General features: G+C 53.4%; 1 protein-coding gene and 1 long non-coding RNA gene across 6 annotated transcripts in view; one reads left to right on the top strand and one right to left on the bottom strand.

Annotated features, from left to right (window-relative positions):
* The first annotated feature begins 1,212 nt into the window (after positions 1–1,212).
* The window catches only part of LOC147016775 (neuronal acetylcholine receptor subunit alpha-7-like), a 103,939-nt gene continuing 83,422 nt past the window's right edge, over positions 1,213–21,729 (top strand). For 2 of the 5 annotated variants that reach the window (XM_085845763.1, XM_085845760.1), the window contains exons 1-2: positions 1,213–1,362; positions 12,972–13,110. In XM_085845763.1, coding sequence (XP_085701889.1) covers positions 13,023–13,110 — 88 coding nt within the window. In that variant the 5' untranslated portion in view covers positions 1,213–1,362; positions 12,972–13,022. Of the gene's footprint in view, positions 1,363–1,635; positions 1,710–12,971; positions 13,177–21,729 lie in introns of those variants that run through there. The other 3 variants (XM_085845766.1, XM_085845762.1, XM_085845761.1) reach the window with 2 other exon arrangements.
* The window catches only part of LOC147016774 (uncharacterized), a 97,476-nt gene continuing 90,618 nt past the window's right edge, over positions 14,872–21,729 (bottom strand). Inside the window, exon 4 of the long non-coding RNA XR_015049182.1 lies at positions 14,872–15,192. This is a non-coding gene — a long non-coding RNA (uncharacterized LOC147016774). The remainder of the gene's footprint in view (positions 15,193–21,729) is intronic.

Below are 21,729 nucleotides of genomic sequence, written 5' to 3'. Positions count from 1 at the left end.
TTATTTAAGCTCTTGAAGAAGTATTAGTAGTTGTATTATTACTTTCACCACTGAAGGTGGATGGAGATTATGTTTTCATTCCTGTTTGTTCGTTCGTGGGCAGGATATCTCAAAATTTATGGACCAATTCGGATGAAACTTGGTGGACAGGTGTCTATGTCATAAGGACGAATTGATTAGATTTTGGTAAAGATCTGGATAGGAGAATTAGAAAAAAAATTAAGTGATTCTTCACATTTGAGAGGTGGGGCCAAAATGATATATCGCATGATCTTTCAAAAAGTTGCAGATAGCTTCGGCCGAAACTTGTTCAATGAGTTGGGTAAGTAACAAAAACAAGCTGATTATATTTTGCTGAAGATTTGGATGCAGATCTGGCCTATTGGTGGGATACAAAACCTAAACTGTTCACCCCGGCGAATGTATGTGCCCAATCGAGTTTCATAAGTTGTAGTTTCATGAATGCAATCATCTTGTCATTGCTACAAAGCTAGTGGATAGAAAACCTGGTTTATCTCACTGTTACTTCTGAGCAGTGTAGTTGTGCAGATTATCCATCTGTTGAATAGCTCACGTTTTGAGGTGTAAAATACTGGTGTGCCCAAATCATGAAAGTTTTATTGGAAATGCCTCCATTTGAGAAGCAAATCCAGAGATTAATAAAATGGAACGGTGAGGTGAAGTCTTCCTATTGTTACAGTGGACAGGTGGGTGGACACAAACTATTTATAAAAGAAACACATGGACAGATTACAAAGGGAAATTATTTCCACGATTAATAGGGGAGGAATAGTTCGGGCTTTAGACACGTGACAGTAGTGAAGGCCACTTTTTTCTGTTTCTGAACACAGTTTGACACGTCCTGTCATTTTACACACAAACCAAACCCTTATGCGAGACGTTTATTAATGAACTGACTTGTCTATCTTATGCCCATGACACCCCATGGCCGTTCCCACAACAATGTGTTGTTGTACCAATATACAATATGTCCCACGTTCATACGAAGACAACAAGCAGTACTTCATTGAACTACAAAATTAGAAAGGCATTGTTGACAGGTTTACCAACAAAGGACTGAGCATGAGGAAGAATGCCAAGTTTCGAGCATGAGGAAGAATGCCAAGTTGGTCAGGAGGCCAGCTTTGATGTATGGTCTGACCATAAGAGTTATTCATTGATCGTGAGGTCCAGAAGCTTGAGAGACTGAACTCCTTCTAGTGGTTGATTGTACAAATACATATGTGGGTTTGTTCAATGACCGTCTCGAGAGCCAGGATGAGAATGTGAGATTTACCTGGATTGATAAGACTTGTTCCAAGTGTTGAACGGGTATCTGATCCTTTGCAGGTCTGCAGCGAGGTAAGCCACTGTTGCTGGTCTGACAGTGTGATATATGGAATTGTATACGTTATAATGTGGAGTCATTTGCGAAGTGGAAAATAGTTTTCCAGAGTATTGGAGATGGCCCATGAATATATGTATTAAGAGTAGGATTGGACCATTGATGTTTCCTTGAGACACTCCAGCCACTACTGTGAATAAGAGGATTCTGCTGAGAGCTACGTGCTTGCGTCAGCGAAGAAGGTGGCCTTTTATTCCACGTATAGAAAGTTTGACGATTCGAGCAAGGTGCCAGACTGTGTCAAACGCCAGAGGTATGATGAGCGACACTCCCTGACCTCCTGAGATTTGAGGCTTCCATCCAGGTATTTTGATGTGATTCAGTGAAAAATTAACCCAGAGCGAGACTTTAAAGGTGAGAACGCAGCAGCTCAGCTCACCTAAGTTTCCAGTTTATTATGAGCCAACAAATCCTGTAGCTTTTTTTCATGCAACTTTGAAAACCTGATGTTTAAACCTTTTTGTTTTTCCACTGAATATGAATATATGGGCCAGAAATCCAGTACATCATTGCTACGTTGTCTCATTCTGAAGCCATGCGATCTGCCTCTGTCATGGCATGCAAACTAAATTTGTATATTTTTTTTATTTTGAACCTCTTATTGTCTTAACTGTCGACAATTGAACAATGTGGTGTAATAGTTTGGAGGGATGGCTTTTATTTCTGCGGCCTTTCCAATCGAAATGCCAAAAATTGCTTTATGATAAGAACCGGAAGAGTCTAATGCAGTTCATCAATGTAGTCTTGCTTGCTTCAGTTGAATTGTTTTCTCTAGTTGGATGCAGGGGTTTGTAAAAGTGACTGCACTACTATCGCCTTGTAAAATAATGAAACATTGCAAGTATTTACCTCGAAGTGACCATCACAAAAGAGCGATTCTTACCATTGCATCAAAATAATTCCTTTTGTGTATATGCATTGCATTCAAGGCAATTTGCTTTTGCTTCGCACGCTCTGTAGTTGCCACTATCCCATCAAAAGTCACAGGACACCCTTTTTTTCCATTTGTGGAGAATTGCCCACACGCGTTTAATTTACCAGATATAATTGTTCACTAGGATTCCAATTACATACATGGTTCCTGTGTGTTCCTGTATTGACTTGACGACTGATTACAAAATCTGAAGCAATAAGTTGGAGGTGGGATTCTCCGCCATTGTTTCCTATTTGAACAATGGTGGAGAATCCCACCTCCAACTTGTTAATAAACGGGAGCTAAAGTTAGAGAAAGTGTCAAGGCTGTGATTAACTCGGGAGGCCGTACAGCATGTTAAATCACAGCGTTGCAATGCTTGATACGAAATGTCAAATACGATTTATCTTGTGCTTCATAACTTTTGGTTTATGGCTGTGTGCATGCATCTACTAGATAGAATCTGTGTGGTTATTGTAGTTATACCTGCTATTTTATAATACCTGAACACAGTGCCACAGTCATGTAACAATTTGTTGTTGTTTTTTTGTATACGTTGAAGGCTCATGGAAGAGCAAGAACACCGAACGGACCAGAACGGAACAACAAAAGGAACAGTAGAGAGAGGTGGGTGGGGGGAGAAGCACCAACAGCAGAGTTGAAGGATGACATAGAGGGAGACCTGGACAAACATTGGGTGTCGGGAGGAATAAGGGGTAGGGAATAAGCTGGAATTTGGACTCTGGTGGGGGGGGGGGTGTTAACGAGTTTAGTAAAGATCATGGTTTTGGATTGGGGATGATCTGAGGTCGTGGTGAACATCTGTCTGGAAGACTTGGAGGGTAGAATGAGATTGAACAGAATGTGAAAGTTGGTTCCACACCTCCACAGGTGAGAAAAAAGGAGAAACAAATGAGTGGAGGAGGGAAGTGATTCTGGATTTTTAAGATTTTAACAAGTAGATGTTTATTGTTGGACCACGTTCGCCCTGCAGAAACCTTTTGAGAGGTGGGGTGTACAAAGCAGGGAAAGGGCAGAGGGTGCAAGACCAGAAAGGAAAAGACAGAGGGGACCACCGACCTGTCGGCGATGGGAAAGTGGTAGGCCCTTAGACTCAGCTGCATCGCTCGAGATTCCAATGATTATGAAGGCCTTGGTTTCCACATCAGGTGTCAGGTCAGGTTAGATCTGTGACCTGCTACAGGTACCATGTAAACCTGTACTAACCTGTTCCATGGTCGGGTTGTAGGCGACTAAACCGTCTCCCCCACCAGGTTTTCTGGTGAGGAGGGTGTTTGGATATGGACACCCAGCAGGATTAAAAACAAAACCTGCCAAAGGGCGGAGGAGCTCCATGTGAGCCAACAGCCATCCATATCTAGTGCCCAACTGTCTGCGGACGTCCTCCTGCAGTTGGGTTACTTTTTTTATGAGAAGGTTGGTGGCAGGATTTGCACTCCGGCCACCGTTAAACCCCTCATTCCGCAAAACACAAAAACGCAAAAAAATCTGAAGACCCACTCCGTGAGAGTACCTCCTGTGCAGCTTCCCTTCGCAGGGCAGCTCACCGGATGACGGGATTGGGGCAAAGCCTTCGGGACCCCCAATCTTTGATGATAGGAGGGAAACCACGGGGTAACATCCCTGGGTCAGATTGCGGGAGAGTGTGTCGGAGTGGTGCTGAGGTGTCGTCCACCAGACGGCGGTCTCCTTGGGTCAACCTGAGGCGGTCCCTTCGGGTGGGTGCCTGGAATGTCCTATCCCTAAGAGAGGATGATCACCTGTCTCTGTTATCATCTGAGCTCAAGCGTTTGGACATCGGGATTGCAGCTCTCTCTGAGGTTCGGAGACCGGATTGCGGCGAGATAATGGTGGGTGGTTACACCTACTATTGGTCTGGTCGCTCTGATGGTTACCATACCCAAGGAGTTGCTGTTGCTGTGTCCAATAAGCTGACCCCAATGATAATTGAGGTAACACCGGTCAACGGGCGTATTATGAGATTAAGGATTCGTCACTCCTTAGGTGTCATTTCCCTTGTCTCTGTTTATGCTCCGACTGAGGCGAGTGATCTCACCGTGAAGGATGCATTCTACGCCACGCTCGAGTCTGTGGTTGATCAGTGCCCCAGACGAGATACACTTCGAGTCTTGGGGGATTTCAATGCATCGACTGGAACTGATAGGGACGGTTATGAGGTGTGTGTTGGTCCCCATGGGTCAGGAACTATGAACCAGAATAGCACTAAGTTCCTTGACTTTGCAAGAAGTCATGGACTTAGGGTGGCTGGTTCATGGTTTCAGCGCCCTCAAGCTCATCGCTGGACTTGGTATTCCAACGCTGGCGGTGTGGCAAAGGAGATTGACCATGTCCTCATTGACGGTCGTTGGAGGATGATCCAGAACTGCAGGGTCTACCGGAGTGCTCAGTTCCTCAATACTGACTACAGGCTTGTTGTCGCAACTCTAAAGCTGCACCTTAAATCCTCGAGAATGGTACCATCCCAGCCGAGGCTGGATGTTGGCAAGCTCAGGGATGAGAGAGTAGCTGAGGAGTTTGCGAACAGGCTGAGTGGACACTTGGGGGGTCTGGGTGCTTTGGGGGGTCCTGAAGAGTTGTGGAGTGCCTTCAAGACCACCGTCCTTGATGTTGCCGGTGGATGTCTTGGAACTCACCGCAGGGCAAAGAAGAATTTTGTCTCTCAAGGGACACTGGATACCATTGACCAGAGTCGCAGGGCCAGGCTGAATGGCAGAGCTGAGCTGTTCAGGGAGCTGAGGCGTAAAACTGTACGTGCACTGAGGGTGGACAAGGAGTCCTATGTGCGAGGAATCTGTGAGGAGGTAGAGCATCACCTGTGGACAGGTGATTCTCGTCCCGCTTACAGGGGAATTCGCGCATTGCATTCATCCAAGCCCATCCCTCGGAGCACTGCAGTTCGAGCAGAGAGTGGTAGGCTCTGGACAGAGGAGTCTAAAGTGAAGGCCCGCTGGGCCGGTTACTTTGAGTGGTTGTACCAGGCTGATCCACCAGCTGTCGAGTTGGGCGTTCAGGGTGTTACAATCCCTGTTGCTGACCCTCGAATCAACTGTGGTCCACCTTCGCTTGTGGAAACACAGGCTGCGGTGAACCAGTTGAAATGGGGCAAAGCTCCAGGGATCTGTGGCATCCATGCTGAACTTCTCAAGGCTGGTGGAAATGCTGCACCTGTGTCGTTGCATGCAGTTTTGTGCTCTGCCTGGAACACAGGCATCATCCCAACTGATTGGAAGAGGGGCCTTGTTGTCCCTCTCTGGAAAGGGAAGGGTGATCGCCAAGACTGCAACAACTACCGAGGGGTGACGCTACTCTCAGTGCCGGGCAAGGTCTTTGCTCGGATAATTCTTGATAGGGTTCGCCACCATCTGCTTGAGCACCAGCATCCAGAGCAGTCAGGCTTTACACCAGAGGTCAACGATTGACCGTATCCTTGCTCTTCGTGTCCTCACCGAACGCAGACGAGAGTTTCGGCAGGGGCTGCTTGCAGCCTATGTTGATCTCTGTAAAGCGTTAGATTCAGTGAATCGGGATGTCCTCTGGAGGATTCTTGGTCTTCATGGGGTGCCACCAAAACTGATCGATCTGATGTCTGAACTCTACTCCAGTACTGAGAGTGCTGTGGAGTGTGGTGGTACCATCTCTGACTTATTCCGAGTTGTTACTGGAGTTCGTCGGGTGTGTACTGGCCCCCACACTTTTCAGCACTTGTATGGACTGGATTTTAGGGAGGATGTTGGAGAGATCAAGCTGCGGTGCATCGTTTGGGAATGTCAAGATCTCGGACCTTGATTTTGCAGATGATGCAGTCATCTTTGCGGAGACTTTAGATCTCCTTTTGGGGGCCCTCGAGGTGCTGAATGAGGAGTCGGAGCGCTGGGATTACAGGTTTCTTGGGTCAAAACTAAGATCCAGGCTTTCGGTGACATCTTGGATGCTGCTGTCCTGTCTGTGCCTGTTTGTGGTGAGGATGTTGAGGTTGTGGAGAGATTCACTTACCTTGGCAGTGATATTCATGTCTCTGTTGGCTGTGAGTCAGAGGTCAATAGACGTCTGTGTGGGGCCTGGGGAGTCATGGATTCACTGGATCATGGGGTGTGGCGCTGCCGGTACCTGTGCGGGAGGACGAAAGTCCGAGTCTTCAGGTCCTTGGTACTTCCAGTCTTGCTCTATGGATGCGAGACTTGGACTCTGACCAAGGATCTGAGACGGAGACTTAATTCCTTTGGTACCAGGTCTCTTCGGAGAATCCTTGGCTATCGCTGCTCGGATTTTGTGTCCAACGAGCGGTTGCTGAGAGAGACTCGGATGAGATTTATTACCTGCATAGTCCGTGAGCGTCAGTTGCGGCTGTATGGCCGTGTGGCTCGTTTTCCTGACGCTGATCCTGCTCACCAGATTCTCTCAGCGAGGGAGTCTCATGAGTGTAGGAGGCTAGTGGGCTGACCACGTGCCTCGTGGTTGCAGCAGGTTGACCATCATCTCAAGGAGATGGGGATGGGCCTGGCATCTGCCTGGGGGATGGTCAGACGGAGGCCCCTGGAGTACCGGCGGAAAGTGGACGCAGCGACGCGCTGTTTTGGCACATGCTCCCATACCTGACCTGACCTGTTTCCACATCCGAAGACAACCCACGAAGACTTGCACAAGGTAAACGCTTTGCTGTTTCAAACCCTCCCCAGAGTTCCTCCACAGCTATAAAACGTTCATCCATAGTTCACACATGAGAATCCCAAAGCTTCTTTGGTTGGAGGAGTGTGGGAGGTGTCAATTAATTATACAATCCTAGCCACCTGGGTTTAGTTGATTTGGTGAGTGCTGATTGGCTATTCCCTCCATTCACAGGTGAGAGATGTGTGTGGGTCTTTATTATTTACTTGAAAATTATTTTGGCCTCAACCTGTCGCTTTGCTGATGGAAATACGAAAAGGAGGAGAGAGAAAAGGAGGGTGGAAGAGGGAGAGAGAGGTGGGGGAAAGAGTGGGGAGTGAAGAGGTGCAGGGGAAAGGAAATAGTAGGGGTGAGGGATCGGGGAGGGCTGGGGGAGCGAGGAGGGGTGGGGGAAGGGAAGAGAGTGTGAGATGAGAGGTCGGGAAGGCAGACATGCGGTGGAGCATTAATTATGATTCATACCGTCTCATCAAATATTCTGCCGAGAATAACAGTGAAGATGGAAACCAAATAATGTCTGAATTTTCTACCAGTCATGCTATAAATACCATCCAGACACGTCCGGAGACAAAACCCGCCAGACGCGTCCAGAGCCAAACCGTCTGGACACAAACACTGCTCGGACACATCTGAAGACAAACTCCTGTCCAGACGCGTCCAGAGACAAACTCCCGTCTGGTCATAGCCACCGTCCGGATATGTCGAGACAGACAGACAGACGAATGTTTTAGGTAGGAGTCAGTGTGATTATCAACGACAGTACTGACTGCATCCCACCCAGAAACCTTGAGTCGCTTCCACTGAAAAACAACGTTGCATTTTTATGTAGACGTTTCAGGGATATGTTCACAAACATTATGCTTTATAAACAGCGGAGTGACGGGTGGAAAAAAAATTTGGCTTGGTAATTGAGAAAACACGTTAATATGGCAAAAGGCTCAGAAATCGGATGTTAATTCACAACAACTCGCTCAGGGTGACAGAGCACGAACCACTCGCTCGGGGTGACGGAGCACGAACCACTCGCTCGGGGTGACGGAGCACGAACCACTCGCTCGGGGTGACGGAGCACGAACCACTCGCTCGGGGTGACGGAGCACGAACCACTCGCTCGGGGTGACGGAGCACGAACCACTCGCTCGGGGTGACGGAGCACGAACCACTCGCTCGGGGTGACGGAGCACGAACCACTCGCTCGGGGTGACGGAGCACGAACCACTCGCTCGGGGTGACGGAGCACGAACCACTCGCTCGGGGTGACGGAGCACGAACCACTCGCTCGGGGTGACGGAGCACGAACCACTCGCTCGGGGTGACGGAGCACGAACCACTCGCTCGGGGTGACGGAGCACGAACCACTCGCTCGGGGTGACGGAGCACGAACCACTCGCTCGGGGTGACGGAGCACGAACCACTCGCTCGGGGTGACGGAGCACGAACCACTCGCTCGGGGTGACGGAGCACGAACCACTCGCTCGGGGTGACGGAGCACGAGCCACTCGCTCGGGGTGACGGAGCACGAGCCACTCGCTCGGGGTGACGGAGCACGAGCCACTCGCTCGGGGTGACGGAGCACGAGCCACTCGCTCGGGGTGACGGAGCACGAGCCACTCGCTCGGGGTGACGGAGCACGAGCCACTCGCTCGGGGTGACGGAGCACGAGCCACTCGCTCGGGGTGACGGAGCACGAGCCACTCGCTCGGGGTGACGGAGCACGAGCCACTCGCTCGGGGTGACGGAGCACGAGCCACTCGCTCGGGGTGACGGAGCACGAGCCACTCGCTCGGGGTGACGGAGCACGAGCCACTCGCTCGGGGTGACGGAGCACGCAGCCACTCGCTCGGGGTGACGGAGCCACGAGCCACTCGCTCGGGGTGACGGAGCACGAGCCACTCGCTCGGGTGACGGAGCACGAGCCACTCGCTCGGGGTGACGGAGCACGAGCCACTCGCCGGGTGACGGAGCACGAGCCACTCGCTCGGGGTGACGGAGCACGAGCCACTCGCTCGGGGTGACGGAGCACGAGCCACTCGCTCGGGGTGACGGAGCACGAGCCACTCACTCGGGTGACGGAGCACGAGCCACTCGCTCGGGGTGACGGAGCACGAGCCACTCGCTCGGGGTGACGGAGCACGAGCCACTCGCTCGGGGTGACGGAGCACGAGCCACTCGCTCGGGGTGACGGAGCACGAGCCACTCGCTCGGGGTGACGGAGCACGAGCCACTCGCTCGGGGTGACGGAGCACGAGCCACTCGCTCGGGGTGACGGAGCACGAGCCACTCGCTCGGGGTGACGGAGCACGAGCCACTCGCTCGGGTGACGGAGCACGAGCCACTCGCTCGGGGTGACGGAGCACGAGCCACTCGCTCGGGGTGACGGAGCACGAGCCACTCGCTCGGGGTGACGGAGCACGAGCCACTCGCTCGGGGTGACGGAGCACGAGCCACTCGCTCGGGGTGACGGAGCACGAGCCACTCGCTCGGGGTGACGGAGCACGAGCCACTCGCTCGGGGTGACGGAGCACGAGCCACTCGCTCGGGGTGACGGAGCACGAGCCACTCGCTCGGGGTGACGGAGCACGAGCCACTCGCCGGGTGACGGAGCACGAGCCACTCGCTCGGGGTGACGGAGCACGAGCCACTCGCTCGGGGTGACGGAGCACGAGCCACTCGCTCGGGGTGACGGAGCACGAGCCACTCGCCGGGTGACGGAGCACGAGCCACTCGCTCGGGGTGACGGAGCACGAGCCACTCGCTCGGGGTGACGGAGCACGAGCCACTCGCTCGGGGTGACGGAGCACGAGCCACTCGCTCGGGGTGACGGAGCACGAGCCACTCGCTCGGGGTGACGGAGCACGAGCCACTCGCTCGGGGTGACGGAGCACGAGCCACTCGCTCGGGGTGACGGAGCACGAGCCACTCGCTCGGGGTGACGGAGCACGAGCCACTCGCTCGGGGTGACGGAGCACGAGCCACTCGCTCGGGGTGACGGAGCACGAGCCACTCGCTCGGGGTGACGGAGCACGAGCCACTCGCTCGGGGTGACGGAGCACGAGCCACTCGCTCGGGGTGACGGAGCACGAGCCACTCGCTCGGGTGACGGAGCACGAGCCACTCGCTCGGGGTGACGGAGCACGAGCCACTCGCTCGGGGTGACGGAGCACGAGCCACTCGCTCGGGGTGACGGAGCACGAGCCACTCGCTCGGGGTGACGGAGCACGAGCCACTCGCTCGGGGTGACGGAGCACGAGCCACTCGCTCGGGGTGACGGAGCACGAGCCACTCGCTCGGGGTGACGGAGCACGAGCCACTCGCTCGGGGTGACGGAGCACGAGCCACTCGCTCGGGGTGACGGAGCACGAGCCACTCGCTCGGGGTGACGGAGCACGAGCCACTCGCTCGGGGTGACGGAGCACGAGCCACTCGCTCGGGGTGACGGAGCACGAGCCACTCGCTCGGGGTGACGGAGCACGAGCCACTCGCTCGGGGTGACGGAGCACGAGCCACTCGCTCGGGGTGACGGAGCACGAGCCACTCGCTCGGGGTGACGGAGCACGAGCCACTCGCTCGGGGTGACGGAGCACGAGCCACTCGCTCGGGGTGACGGAGCACGAGCCACTCGCTCGGGGTGACGGAGCACGAGCCACTCGCTCGGGGTGACGGAGCACGAGCCACTCGCTCGGGGTGACGGAGCACGAGCCACTCGCTCGGGGTGACGGAGCACGAGCCACTCGCTGGGTGACGGAGCACGAGCCACTCGCTCGGGGTGACGGAGCACGAGCCACTCGCTCGGGGTGACGGAGCACGAGCCACTCGCTCGGGGTGACGGAGCACGAGCCACTCGCTCGGGGTGACGGAGCACGAGCCACTCGCTCGGGGTGACGGAGCACGAGCCACTCGCTCGGGTGACGGAGCACGAGCCACTCGCTCGGGTGACGGAGCACGAGCCACTCGCTCGGGGTGACGGAGCACGAGCCACTCGCTCGGGGTGACGGAGCACGAGCCACTCGCTCGGGGTGACGGAGCACGAGCCACTCGCTCGGGGTGACGGAGCACGAGCCACTCGCTCGGGGTGACGGAGCACGAGCCACTCGCTCGGGGTGACGGAGCACGAGCCACTCGCTCGGGGTGACGGAGCACGAGCCACTCGCTCGGGTGACGGAGCACGAGCCACTCGCTCGGGGTGACGGAGCACGAGCCACTCGCTCGGGGTGACGGAGCACGAGCCACTCGCTCGGGGTGACGGAGCACGAGCCACTCGCTCGGGGTGACGGAGCACGAGCCACTCGCTCGGGGTGACGGAGCACGAGCCACTCGCTCGGGGTGACGGAGCACGAGCCACTCGCTCGGGGTGACGGCGCACGAGCCACTCGCTCGGGGTGACGGCGCACGAGCCACTCGCTCGGGGTGACGGCGCACGAGCCACTCGCTCGGGTTGACGGCGCACGAGCCACTCGCTCGGGTTGACGGCGCACGAGCCACTCGCTCGGGGTGACGGCGCACGAGCCACTCGCTCGGGGTGACGGCGCACGAGCCACTCGCTCGGGGTGACGGCGCACGAGCCACTCGGTGAGGGTGATGTGGCACGGTAAAAACATCTGCAGAGAGTGTGTGATTCGCTCAGAATGATGTGACCTGATTCCGCTGTCGGCAATGGGCGCTCGGCAAGTGGCTTAAGCAGTCATGCAAGCACTCCGATTCAATGGTTGAAAAGGAACGGTTGGCCAGGCTATCGCTGCATGTTGGCCAGCTGAGGGCGAGTCGGGTGAAAGGCGGGGGTGGGGGGTGGTTTTCATGATGACTCATTGTTGACTGTAGTTATATGATGTGGTTGACATGATACAGTTGTCACACAGTCAATCCCATCATCGTCAAAATAGATATAAAGTTCGGACAAATTTTTTCTGTCTTCAAGAATAAGATTGTCTGACCTGATGAATGTGGCCTCCATTGCACAAAGGTGAACTAAACTGCGTCCTTTACTCAGGATTTTAAACCAGCCGTTACAATATTGCTCTGCACACTGAGGATTATTCAGTAAATGGTGACCAATTTTAGAGGCACAGGCAATCGTTGTAGTTCCATGAACATTGTTACAATCCCGAGTTGGTCATCTCTGTTCAGTTGACCGACCTCATCTGATCCCCACAGGGATGTGTTGTTCAATGTGATCCATGTTCAAATCGCACTTTGATCAATGCGATATATATATATATATATATATATATATATATATATATATATATATATATATATATATATATATATATATATATATATATATATATATATATATATATATATATATATATATATATATATGATAGATCAACCATTTAGGATACCCATGATCGAGAAGAATCATCTTGATGGTCTCAATTTCAGCATGGAGTTGATCTGTGGAGCAGATCTTTCTTGCTCTATTGACCAAGATACCACTCAATCCAATCTTTTATCGAGAGGAACTGTAAGATTCCCACATAGTATTCTGTCTGGCAAAAGGAGACTTATGGTAGACTGTGGTTTCATAAGTTGGCTGATTTCTCAACTAAGACGTCCAAGAAGGGGAAGTACACCATAGCCTTCCATCTCGTAGGTGAACTCGGGATGGATGGAGAGAGTTCAGGAATGCCAAGAAGACTTTACCTGCTCAGGTTGACTCAAAGACACGTGGATGACATATTTGCTGTCTTTGAGTCAACCTCAGCATGTAAAGTCTTCTTTCTTGGCATTTCTTGGCATTGAACTCTCGTCATCCATCCCCAGAGATTAACCTTAGAGATGGAATGTTCTGACATATCAGTTAAACATCAAACTGAGCTGCCTATATGGATTTCGGCCTTATTTGCATTCATCTGGACAGCATATCGATAAGTATCCAACCAATGATGACCACTGTTTCATGTTTAACTGATGTTGACCATGTAATCTTTGTCTGTTTGACAGAGTTGCCGGGCAGAGGCCTCTGGGTTGGAGGTGACGCTTTGGTGTCGGACTATGCGCAACGGAGATCGGGGGAGTGCTCGTCACACTCCACATGTTTCGATTTATCCACCGGTCACATCACTTGCCTTCTGGTTGAATGGTTTGCATTAGCGGGAACAATCGTCTGGGTGTCAGACAGACAGTTGTTCTTATGGAGTTTTACCATGTGAGACATTATCTGCAGCGATGCTCACCTTAACAGTCAGGAGGTGTGTGATTGTGTGTGATTGTGTGTGATTGTGTGTGATTGTGTGTGATTGTGTGTGATTGTGTGTGTGTGTGTGTGTGTGTGTGTGTGTGTGTGTGTGTGTGTGTGTGTGTGTGTGTGTGTGTGTGTGTTCGTTCATAAACCATAACATTCTCTCGGCGAACTCTCCTACCCCCACCCCTCTCTCTCTGTCCCATCCTTGCTCTACCTCTACCCTCTTCCCACACCTCTCCTCTCTCTCTCCCCCTCCACCCCTCCACACTCTCTCTCCCTCTACCCCTCTCTCTCTCCCTCTACCTCTCTCTCTCTCCTCTCTCTCTCTCTCTCCCCCCCCTTCCCCCTTCACCCCTCCTGTCTCTCTCTCTGTCTCTGGACGTATCCGGATAGCGGTTATGTCTGGACGGTGTTTGTCTCCAGATGTGTCTCGATGGTATTTATCTCCGGATGTGTCTGGGTGGTGTTTACGTCTGGATGGGAGTTTGTCTCCGGACATATCTGGGTGGTGTTTCTTTCCGGACGTGTTTGTCTCCAGGCGGTATTTATAGTATGACTGGTAGAAAATGGATTTCAGAAATTTTGTTTCCATCTTCACTGTTATTCTATGCAGAATCATTTTGATGAGACTGTATTAATCGTAATTGATGCTGCACCGCACATATGCCTTCCCTTCCTCTCACCTAATGCGGCCTTCCCTTTCGCCACCCTTCCCCACTCTCCCTCCCTTCTCACTCTCCCTCCCTTCTCACTCTCCCTCCCTTCTCACTCTCCCTCCCTTCTCACTCTCCCTCCCTTCTCACTCTCCCTTCCTCCTCACTCTCCCTCCCTCCTCACTCCTCCTCACTCCTCTTTCTTTCCCTCTCCCACTTCTCTTTCTCCCCTACCCTTCTCTCTCTACCCCCACTTTCTCCTCCCTCTTACTATTCCTATCAGCAAAGAGACAGGTGGTATTTGCGAGTAATAATCAATGTCAGTGTGTGTGTCTCCTTCATAACTCCAAAACCATGTAGCATCCTGAAACTTTTCATGCATACAAAGGGAACTCCAAGGGAGTGCAATAATGAAAATTGGTTGTTTCGGTTGAGTTAAACACCCTTTTTGAAGATATTCAACAGCCTTATTTAATTATCCTTTATCAAGGTTCATCCTTCGTCACCTCGCTGGGCTCTTAATACACCATTTTTTTGGCCTGCTCAATAATGCCTTGACTTGGAACAGGCTGCATTGCTTTCTCAAGGATAAAGGTTTTTTTTTTTTTTCGCTTTCCTCACTCATGTCATCGAATGCCTGATCACACCCACAAATCACTGGATACATTGCAATGCTTAAAAACTCCTGGAGATGCCAGCTTTCGTGGCTTTATTTCATTTCCGCCCGTGCCATAACCTCAAATCTCTTAATGCTGAGCCAAATTACAAACACGTGAACTCCAGAATTGAACTTATCAGCTGTTCCAACTGCTGAAAAAACAGTGTTCATTTCTTCAATTCGGAAAATGCTTGACATTCCAGGCATCTCCGGGTGCATGGTCTTTATATGACCAATTGCTAATCACTTGCCAAGCCAGCCATTCCTCATTAACCGTTTTGCTGGAGTGCTTGCTTGAGTGCTTAAGCCACTTGGCCAGCACGATACAAGCTGCTTGGTTGTTTGTGTTCAAGCCATGGCCATACATGGCAGAAGTATTCACACTGTCACTGAATATATTTAGCGACTTGAACAAAGTTCCGTGTTTAGCCCCGTGCTGTGTTACAGTGTCGGGCAATTTTATTTCCAATTATATCTTGCTGAAAAGATGCAATTTTATTTCAACATTTCCCCTTTTTGTACGATCTTCTTCTATTATATGACCCATCAATTTGACATTGAGGCATAAAAAAGTAATTAAATGTTTCGTTGGAGTGCTTGCTTGGAGCGCTCTTCAAGCTTCGATCTCCAAAAGCTTCCATGGCGACACAGTTCTCCATGACGACATCTCTGAAGTTGGGAAGGAAAAATAAATTGGATAATTACAATGAGTAAAAAAATGTTTTCAGTTGTTACAAAGCAATGAATCACCGTATCGTGGCAGGATAGCCGAGAGGTACGCATGCTCACTCTTAGCTGTCTAGCCTGGATTTGAATCCTGACCCAGCGATAAACCGTCATCCCAGTGTTTCACAGGCAGGGTGATTCATCATTGTGTGTGCTGTCTCTCGGATAGATGTTAAACTGGATGTCACATCTGCCGGAATTCCTCCTCTGCCCCTTTTCTCTCTCCCGCCTCTCTCTCTCCCATCCCACTCCCCCCCTTCGCTCTCTCTCCCCCCTCCCCCTCTCTCTCTCCCATTCCTATCTCTTTCTCTCTCTCTCCCATTCCTATCTCTTTCTCTCTCTCCCATTCCTATCTCTTTCTCTCTCTCCCCCTCTCTCTCCTCTCTCTCTCTCTCTCTTACACCCACCTATCCCTCTCTCTCACCCCTCTCCCTCCATCTCTCTCCCACCCCTCTCTCTCCTACCCCTGTCCCCCTCTCTCTCCCACCCCTCTGCCCCTCTCTCTCTCCCACCCCTCTGCCCCTCTCTCTCTCCCACCCCTCTCCCTCTCTCTCTCCCACCCCTCTCCCTCTCTCTCTCCCACCCCTCTCCCTCCCTCTCTCAATCACTTCCGCTCACACCCCTCTCCCTCTCATCCCCCAGCCTGCCACCTTGTTTAGGGGACTATGAAGGACTGATGGTTTAGTTCTTAATTTAAAACGACTTCCCCAGAGTATAGCATGTATGAATCAGATTTGCACTGAGCCGACTGGAGCGTTGCGAAGGTCGCTACATGTGTGAGCATGCATGCAGACAGGCTTTTGCCAGGTAGATAACATGGATTTTAAATGTTCCCGCTGGTGGTTAAAAAGCGAGAACCTGGAGGTTAAAAAGAAAATGTTGCTGTTTGGGCGTGTTTTTAACCCCTCCCTTTACCACCCCCATGCCACCTTCCCCGCCCCTCGCGCCGCCTTCCCCGCCCCTCGCGCCGCCTTCCCCGCCCCTCGCGCCGCCTTCCCCGCCCCTCGCGCCGCCTTCCCCGCCCCTCGCGCCGCCTTCCCCCCCCCTCGCACCCCCTTCCCGGCCCCTCGCCCCGCCTTCCCCGCCCCTCGCCCCCCCTTCCCCGCCCCTCGCGCCGCCTTCCCCGCCCCTCGCGCCGCCTTCCCCGCCCCTCGCGCCGCCTCCCCCCCCCCTCGCGCCGCCTTCCCCGCCCCTCGCGCCGCCTTCCCCGCCCCTCGCGCCGCCTTCCCCGCCCCTCGCGCCGCCTTCCCCGCCCCTCGCGCCGCCTTCCCCGCTCCTCGCGCCGCCTTCCCCGCTCCTCGCGCCGCCTTCCCCGCTCCTCGCGCCGCCTTCCCCGCCCCTCACGCTGCCTTTCCTGCCACTCACGCAACCTTCCCCGCCTCTCACGCCACCTACCCCGCTCTCACGCAACCTACCCCGCTCACGCAACCTTCCCTTCCCCTCCCCTCACGCTTACCTCCTCTCCCAAACCGTCTCCCCTCTCCAACCCCATGGAAATCTCCAGGCAGTTTCCATATGCTTTATTAATGTGCTTTTTTTTTCATGTAATCGAGAACCCCCTCCCCACTCCCACCTCCTCTCTCCCTCCCCCATCATCCTTGCTCCCACCCCCTCCCAGAGTGTATGGCAACGTTTGGTGAGGCTTCGCTTCTCCCCCCCCACCACACCCTTCCTTTGTCTTCCACACCACATTCTGAGCTCCATCATTCCTCACCACCTCCTTGCTCACCCCACCTCCTTGCTCACTCCATCTCCCTTCCTCCCCGCTCTCCCTCCCTCCTCTCTCCCTATCTCTTTCTTTCTCCCCCCCCTCAAAATTCCTGCCATTATCTCTTCACTCGATGGGTCAGGTCAGGTATGGGAGCATGTGCCAGAGCAGCTCATCGCAGCGTCCACTTTCCGCAGGTACTCCAGGGGAACTGTCTGGCCATTCCCCAGGCAGATGCCTGGGCCATCCCCATCTCCTTGAGATGATGATCAACATGCTGCGACCACGAGGCACGTGATCGGCCCATTGGCCTCCTCCACTCACGAGGCTCTCTCACTGAGAGAATCTGGTGAGCAGGATCAGCATCAGGAAAATGAGCCACATGTCCATACAGCCGCAACTGACGCTCACGAACTATGCAGGTAAAAAATCTCATTTGAGTCTCTCAGCAACCACTCATTGGACACAAAGTCCAACCAGCGGTCGCCAATGATTCTCCAAAGCGACCTGGTTCCAAAGGAATTAAGCCCTGCGTCTCAGATCCCTGGTCAGAGTCCAAGTCTCACATCCATAGAGCAAGACTGGAAGCACTAAGGATTTCAAGACTCAGAATTTCGTCGTCTTGCACAGGTACCGGCAGCGCCACACCCCATGATCCAGTGAATCCATTACTCCACAGACCCGACCCAGACGTCTATTGACCACTGGCTCACAGCCAGCAGAGACCTGAATATCACTGCCAAGGTAAGTGAATCTCTCCGTGACCTCAACATCCTCACCACAAACAGGTACAGACAATATTGCAGCATCGAAGATGTCATTGAAAGCCTGGATCTTAGTTTTCACCTAGGAAATCCATAATCCCAGCGGTTCCGACTCCTCATTCAACACCTCGAGGGCCCCCAAAAGGATATCCAGAGTCACTGCAATGATGATTGCATCATCTGCGAAATCAAGGTCAAAGATCTTGCTGTTCCCAAATGATGCACCACAGCTTGATCTCTCTGACATCCTCCCCAGAATCCAGTCCATACAAGTGCTGAAAAGTGTAGGGGCCAGTACACACCCCTGACGAACTCCAGCAGCAACTGGAAATAAGTCGGAGATGGTCTCACTACATCTCACAGCACTCAGTACCAGAGTATAGTTCAGACATCAGATTGATCAATTTTGGTGGCACCCCATGAAGACCGAGAATCCTCCAGAGGGCATCCCGATTCACTGAATCGAACACTTTGCAGAGATCAACATACGCTGCAAGCAGCCCCTGCCGAAACTCTCGTCTGCGTTCGGTGAGGACCCGAGCGACGACGATATGGTCAATCGTTGACCTCTTTGTTGTGAAGCCTGACTGCTCTGGGCTCTGGTGCTCAAGCTGATGGTGCGAACCCCATCAAGAATTATTCGAGCAAAGACCTTGCCCGGCACTGAGAGCAGCGTCGCCCCTCGGTAGTTCTTGCAGTCCCCATGATCATCCTTCCCTTTCCAGAGAGGGACAACAAGGCCCCTCTTACAGTCAGCTGGGATGATGCCTGTGTTCCAGGCAGAGCACAGAACTGCATAAAACAACACGAGTGCAGCATTTCCACCAGCCTTGAGAAGTTCAGCAAGGATGCCTCAGATCCCAAGAGCTTTACCCCATTTCAACCGGTTCACCGCAGACTGTTTCCATAAACGAAGGTGGATTGGAGTTGATTGTAGGGTCAGCAAGAGGGATCGTTACACCCCTGACATCCAACTGAACTGCTGGTTGGTCAGCCTGGTACAGCTGCTCAAAGAAACTGGCCCAGCGAGCCTTCACTTTGAACTCGTCTGTCATGAGCCCACCACCCTCTGCTCTAACTACAGTACATTGAGGGATAGGCTTGGAGGAATGCAATACATGAATTTCTCTGTAAGCAGGATGAGAATCACTTGACCACAGGTGATGCTCTACTCCCTCACAGATTCCTCACACATAGGCCTCCTTGTCCACCCTCAGCGCATGTACAGTTTTCTTCCTCAACTCCCTGAACAGCTCAGCTCTGTCATTAAGCCTGGCCCTGCGACTCTGGTCAATGGTATCCAGTGTCCCTTGAGGCAAAATTATTTTTTGCCCGACAGTGAATTATAAGACATCCACTGCCTCCACCACCATGTGGTGCTACATGGTACTCATTTACAATTGAGAATTTATGCCCCCCCACATCCCCATGTGAGGCCAAAGCCTCAAAGACTATGTTACCCCCCCTCCCCCCTCCCCAACAAAGTTGTATTTGTTCCTCAAGTTTTGAGTTTATAACTTAAAAGATGTGTGTCTGTGTGTATTGTTCACAAGGCATAACATATTCTCTCTGCTAACTCCCCAACCCACACCCCTACTCCTCTCTCTTTGTCCCACCCTCGCTCTACCCTCTCCTGATGCAGTGCAGTACCCTACTCCCAAACCCCCCTCTCTCTCTCTTTCCCACCTCGATTCTTCTCTCCCCCTGCTCCTCCACCCTTCTCCTTCTGTTAAGGCCCTGTCACACCTTGACGATTTAGCCAGCATATGCCGACGTATGAAAAATTTGTCAAACGCTGGCACACGTCGAATACGTTATGGGTAATTTTTGTATACGTTAAGAGCACGCTGGCATACGTCGTAGTACGCCGAGCTCGTCGACAAATTTTAACATGCTTGAAATGTTTCGACGTATACCAGCGTATGATTCACACGTTCCGCATACACTGGCCATAAGTTGTAGGCATGTTACGCGATCGTTACGTTACCATCACGATCATCATCACGTTACCATCACGCTGCCTTCCCTTCCCCTCACACTGTCTTCCCTTCCCATCATGCTGCCTTCCCTTCACACTGCATTCCCTTCCCTTCATGCTGCCTTCCCTTCCCCTCATGCTGCCTTCCCTTCCCCTCACACTGCCTTCCCTTCACACTGCAATCCCTTCCCTTCACACTGCAATCCCTTCCCTTCACGCTGCCTTCTCTTCCCATCACGCTGCCTTCCCCTCCCATCATGCTGCCTTACCCTTCCCCTCATTCCGCCTTCCCTTCATACTGCATTCCCTTCCCTTCACACTGCCTTCCCTTCCCTTCACTCTGCCTTCCCCTCACGCTGCCTTCCCTTCCCCTCATGCTGCCTTCCCTTCCCCTCACGCTGCCTTTCCTTCCCCTCACGCTGCCTTCCCTTCCCCTCACGCTGCCTTCCCTTCCCCTCACGCTGCCTTCCCTTCCCCTCACGATGCCTTCCCTTCCCCTCACATTGCCTTCCCTTCCCTTCACGCTGCCTTCCCTTCCCTTCACGCTGCCTTCCCTTCCCCTCATACTGCCTTCTCTTTCCTTCCATGCATGCTACCTTCCCTTCCCCTCACGCTGCCTTCCCTTCACACTGCAATCCCTTCCCTTCACGCTGCCTTCCCTTCGCATCACGCTGCCTTCCCCTCCCATCACGCTGCCGTCCCCTCCCATCACGCTGCCTTCCCCCCCATCACGCTGCCGTCCCCTCCCATCACACTGCCTTCCCCTCCCCTCATTCTGCCTTCCCTTCACACTGCATTCCCCTCCCTTCACCCTGCCTTCCCTTCCCTTCACTCTGCCTTCCCCTCATGCTGCCTTCCCTTCCCCTCATGCTGCCTTCCCTTCCCCTCATGCTGCCTTCCCTTCCCCTCATGCTGCCTTCCCTTCCCCTCATGCTGCCTTCCCTTCCCCTCATGCTGCCTTCCCTTCCCCTCATGCTGCCTTCCCTTCCCCTCATGCTGCCTTCCATTCACACTGCATTCCTTTCCCTTCACACGGCCTTCCCTTCCCTTCACTCTGCCTTCCCTTCCCCTCACGCTGCCTTCCCTTCCCCTCACGCTGCCTTTCCTTCCCCTCACGATGCCTTCCTTTCCCCTCACGTTGCCTTCCCTACCCCTCATGGTGCCTTCCCTTCCCCTCATGCTGCATTCCCTTCCCCTCACGTCACCTTCACTTCCCCTCACGTTGCCTTCCCTTCCCCTCACGCTGCCTTCCCTTCCCCTCACGTCGCCTTCCCTTCCCCTCACGCTGCCTTCCCTTCCCCTCACGCTGCCTTCCCTTCCCCTCACACTGCCTTCTCTTTCCTTCCACGCATGCTACCTCCCCTTCCCCTCATGCTGCCTTCCCTTCCCCTCATGCTGCCTTTCCTTCCCCTCACGCTGCCTTCCCTTTCCCTCACACTGCCTTCCCATCCCCTCACACTGCCTTCCCTTCCCCTCACACTGTCTTCTGTTCTCCTCACACTGCCTTCCTTTCCTCTCATTCTTCCTACCCTTCACACTGCATTCCCTTCCCTTCACACTGCCTTCCCCTCCCTTCACTCTGCCTTCCCCCCACGCTGCCTTCCCTCCCCCCCCCGCTGCTTTCCCTCCCCCTCATACTGCCCTCTCTTTCCTTCCTCTCATGCTCCCTTCCCTTCCCCTCACGCTGCCTTCCCTTCCCCTCACGCTGCCTTCCCTTCCCCTCACGCTGCCTTCCCTTCCCCTCACGCTGCCTTCCCCTCCCCTCACGCTGCCTTCCCTTCCCCTCACGCTGCCTTCCCTTCACACTGCAATCCCTTCGCTTCACGCTGCCTTCCGTTCTCATCACGTTGCCTTCCCCTCCCATCACGCTGCCTTCCCTTCGTCTCATTCTGCCTACGCTTCACACTGCATTCCCTTCCCCTCACACTGCCTTCCCTTCCCCTCACGCTGCCTTCCCTTCCCCTCCCGCTGCCTTCCCTTCCCCCCACGCTGCCTTTCCTTCCCCTCACATTGCCTTCCCTTCCCCTCAC

Source organism: Eptatretus burgeri, chromosome 11 (genome assembly GCF_056783735.1).
Source record: "Eptatretus burgeri isolate ZD-2024b chromosome 11, Ebu_testis_v1, whole genome shotgun sequence".
NCBI classification, from domain to species: domain Eukaryota; kingdom Metazoa; phylum Chordata; class Myxini; order Myxiniformes; family Myxinidae; genus Eptatretus; species Eptatretus burgeri.
Note: the sequence above shows the minus strand (reverse complement) of the source record. Positions and strands in the feature narration are given on the sequence as shown.